Here is a 3,355-nt window from a genome sequence, read left to right as displayed (position 1 = left end):
CGCCCCCTGGTGGACACTAGAGAGAATGCAGCTTTAAGACGTGAAGCTTTGGCTTCACTTTAAAGAACTGGAGGTTTGCTACCTGATCAAAACAAGACATTTGAAGACTTTGTCATTTTAACAAAGCAAACATTGGGCCTCAAGCAGGAACAACTTGTACGAACAGATTTGTTATTTAGCGGCTTGTACGAGTCATTTAGTACATAAGTTACGATTGGTGATAAGAGTTCTGGTATCGATTAAATCCTAACGATACGCGTCCTTATTGAGGACACACACATATTGTTCAGGGAGCTGGACTCCCACACTCACCTTGGCCTTGCCCTGGAAGTTGAAGGTGAGGACGTATTCTCCGCGCCGCGTCTCGCTCTGGCGAACCAGGAAGACTCCGTGGCTCGCCGGACCTCCGGCCAACACCAGCTGAGCGGCCTTGAGGCGGGACAAGGTGCCGTGGAACCACTGACACTCGCTGAGCGGGTGCTCCACCGCCTCCGCAGGGGTCACCTCCGAGAACAAGAAGGAGCCTGGACGAAGGTGGATGGAACATAGACACTTTAGAGTGAAATAAAGTTTCACTGACTCAGTAGAACATTTTATTATTTATTTATTATACTATATTGATCCCTTTAAGGGGGAAATTTGTCTCTGCATTTGACCCATCCCTGTATATAGGGATGGGTGGAGCCCTGGTTCAGTGTATTGCTCAGGTACACTTCGACACGTGTCACATCCCAGTCGAGGATCGAACCGCTGACCTTCCGGTTGCCAGACAACCCTCTTAACCCAGTGAGCCACGGTTGCCCCGAAAATGTGTTTCTAGTCTCTGATCTCTGATCATGTTTCATTGTAAACAACCAATCAGTGTTTAGACCAACAGGAGGAGAGCTAGTAACGTTAGCAGCACCGCTAACAGCTAACCAACAGAGGTTCACTTCATTTACATTATGATGCCTTCAGGCTCTGCTCAGTGAACATGAGTTCTGGCTGAAGGTACATTATAACGTTATCATGATGTGGTCACATGTCATCTGTAAAATGTAGTTTTGGTGATGAACTTGAATAAATCCAGTAGTTTGAAGGAGATGTTTTCACGTTAATATGAAACAGATATTGGAGATGAATTATGATGTTTAACTTCATAACACGAGCTCTAAGAACATTATTATACTTCATTAAACATAATAATGACGATACAAACCCCCTATAAATGACTATAGGGGGTATAACGTTTAGTATTTCTGATGGTTTACAGACTTCAGAGAGATTGAAATAAGTTTTCATAGTTTTAAATGAAAAGTACCTGTGGTGTCTGGCGTCTCAGCAAAAGGTGTGCAGAGACTGACTCCGCCTCCGCCTAGAATCCGGCCGTCTGGTTCGTCGAGAGGGGCTCGAGGTGGCAGCTCCGGTGGGAGAGGATCCATCAGAGGGGAGGAGCCTCCGATTCCTCCGTAACACACTGACAAGAAGTTAGTAAGGAGATAAAAACAACACAGAGATGTTAACTGTTACGTCGACAAGCCGAGGATGAAGTAGTTTCAAACTAAAAGTCTCACAAGCAGGATTCAGAGTCATGAATCTGGGAATGTAACACGGCAAAAGAGAGTATATCCTCTGATAACGCCACGTTAAAGGGGCCGTTGTGACTGTATTTATCTGGGGTTCCACAGGGATCAATCATTAGACCACTGCTTCTTTAACTCATACGAGCTGCTGTTGAAGGGTTCAGATTCACTCAACAACACCAACAGGTGGAGGCAGCAGTAGACCAGCAGCTCCTGTGTCCTGAGAAGTTAAATCTCTGTTTGAGTGAATGGAGTCCGGTGACTTTAAAATCAGAAACGGTTTTAATAGACATGATTTAAGAATAGAAAATATATAAATTTACTACATTACTGTGTATAAGTACCTCATACAGACATTCATTAAATAAGGTTGTAAACTTCCAGAAATACCTTGAGAGAGACGGTCAACGATCTCAGCCGTCCCGCTGATGTCCAGTGGCCCCACAGAGACGCCTTCAGCGTCCTCCTGCTCACTGTGAGGACACGGTCAGTAGTTCAGTGAGTTCATGTTGTCCCACACATTCATTCATTCATTCATTCATTACCTGAGACAGATGCCGTTCCTGATGTCGCTCAGCCAGGCTCTCATCTGAATGGCGTCACGCGTCTCGATCACGTACTGTGCCGTCCCCTCCAGCTGTGAAGAAGAAGAAGAAGAAGAAGAAGAAGAAGAAAAAAAATAATTAATTAAAAAAAAATAATAATAAAATAAAATAGATGACATCACATAAAAGCCAGTCTGTAAAAATGGTTCTTAAGAAGTTAAAATAATATAATAAAATCAGCAGAATTTCTTATTCTGCTGATTTTATTTGGCGACCTTAATAAAATGTCTTGGGGTCCAGAATCTCGAGGGTATTTTGCGGGTGTTGAAAGTACTTTTTGAGGCACTTTTACTCGACTACTTGTATTTTATGCCACTGTAAACATCTTCTCCACTACATCTCATCTTAACGCTTTAGTCACTTCAGATTATTAATAATAAATAAATGATGTATTATTACAGACCAGCAGTATATAAAGTCATTAACAAAAGACACATTCATGCATCAATTATTATAATACAATTCTGCATAATGAGTACTTTTACTATCAGTACTTTAAGTATACTTTGCTGCTTTTGAATGCAGCTCTGCTGGAGGCCTCGGTGCATCGTTGCACATGTAGATAACACGTTTACAACACGGACTAAGTATAAAGATCAGAGTGAAGGACTTGAGAAGCGACTACCTGCAGCAGGAAGGTGTTCTCCTTGTCGGGGACCTCCAGAGCCGTGGTGCTCCTCACGTCCACCATCGAGCAGCAGGGGACAGTCAGCCGGGGCTTCGACGACTGGAGGAGTCAAACAGACAGTCACAGACAATAATAATCTGTCTTTATGATCGTTATGTGGTACAAAATGTAAACCGTACTTTAATGTTTCACACAAAACACTGGCAACGAGGCAGACCGTGGGATAATAATGAGAATATATACAGTTGTGTGAAAAAGTGTTTGCCCCCTTCCTGATTTCTTATTTTTTTGCATGTTTGTCACACTTAAATGTTTCAGATCATCAAACTAATTTAAATATTAGACAAAGATAACACAACTAACACAAAATGCAGTTTTTAAATGAAGGTTTTTATTATTAAGGGGAAAAAAAATCCAAACCTACATGGCCCTGTGTGAAAAAGTGATTGCCCCCTAAACCTAATAACTGGTTGGGCCACGCCTTAGCAGCAACAACTGCAATCAAGCGTTTGCGATAACTGGCAATGAGTCTTTTACAGCGCTGTAGAGGAATTTTGGCC

The 3,355-nt window shown here is 42.5% G+C and overlaps 1 protein-coding gene across 1 annotated transcript; it reads right to left on the bottom strand.

Moving 5' to 3' along the window:
- Nucleotides 1–226: 226 nt before the first annotated feature.
- Nucleotides 227–3,036, bottom strand: LOC116379966 (SH2B adapter protein 1-like). The gene is made up of 5 exons (XM_031841925.1): nucleotides 2,793–3,036; nucleotides 2,108–2,199; nucleotides 1,953–2,035; nucleotides 1,301–1,456; nucleotides 227–524 (listed from the first exon to the last, which is right to left on the bottom strand). Exons 1-5 carry the CDS (start codon nucleotides 2,856–2,858, stop codon nucleotides 247–249), a joined length of 675 nt encoding a protein of 224 aa, XP_031697785.1. The 5' UTR covers nucleotides 2,859–3,036; the 3' UTR covers nucleotides 227–246.
- Between the last annotated feature and the right edge of the window lie 319 nt (nucleotides 3,037–3,355).

Source organism: Anarrhichthys ocellatus, unplaced genomic scaffold (assembly GCF_004355925.1).
Source record: "Anarrhichthys ocellatus isolate YVR2014 unplaced genomic scaffold, GSC_Weel_1.0 scaffold5652, whole genome shotgun sequence".
In the NCBI taxonomy this organism is placed as follows: Eukaryota; Metazoa; Chordata; class Actinopteri; order Perciformes; family Anarhichadidae; genus Anarrhichthys; species Anarrhichthys ocellatus.
This window is presented reverse-complemented; position numbering and strand designations above follow the sequence as displayed.

Excerpts from the sequence above, each read along its gene's own strand:
- LOC116379966 (XM_031841925.1), bottom strand. The coding sequence starts at position 2,858 with ATGGTGGACGTGAGGAGCACCACGGCTCTGGAGGTCCCCGACAAGGAG. Across the intron at positions 1,457-1,952 it reads CGTTGACCGTCTCTCTCAAG|TGTGTTACGGAGGAATCGGA; the intron begins GTATTTCTGGAA and ends ACTTCTTGTCAG. Across the intron at positions 525-1,300 it reads TGAGACGCCAGACACCACAG|GCTCCTTCTTGTTCTCGGAG; the intron begins GTACTTTTCATT and ends ACCTTCGTCCAG.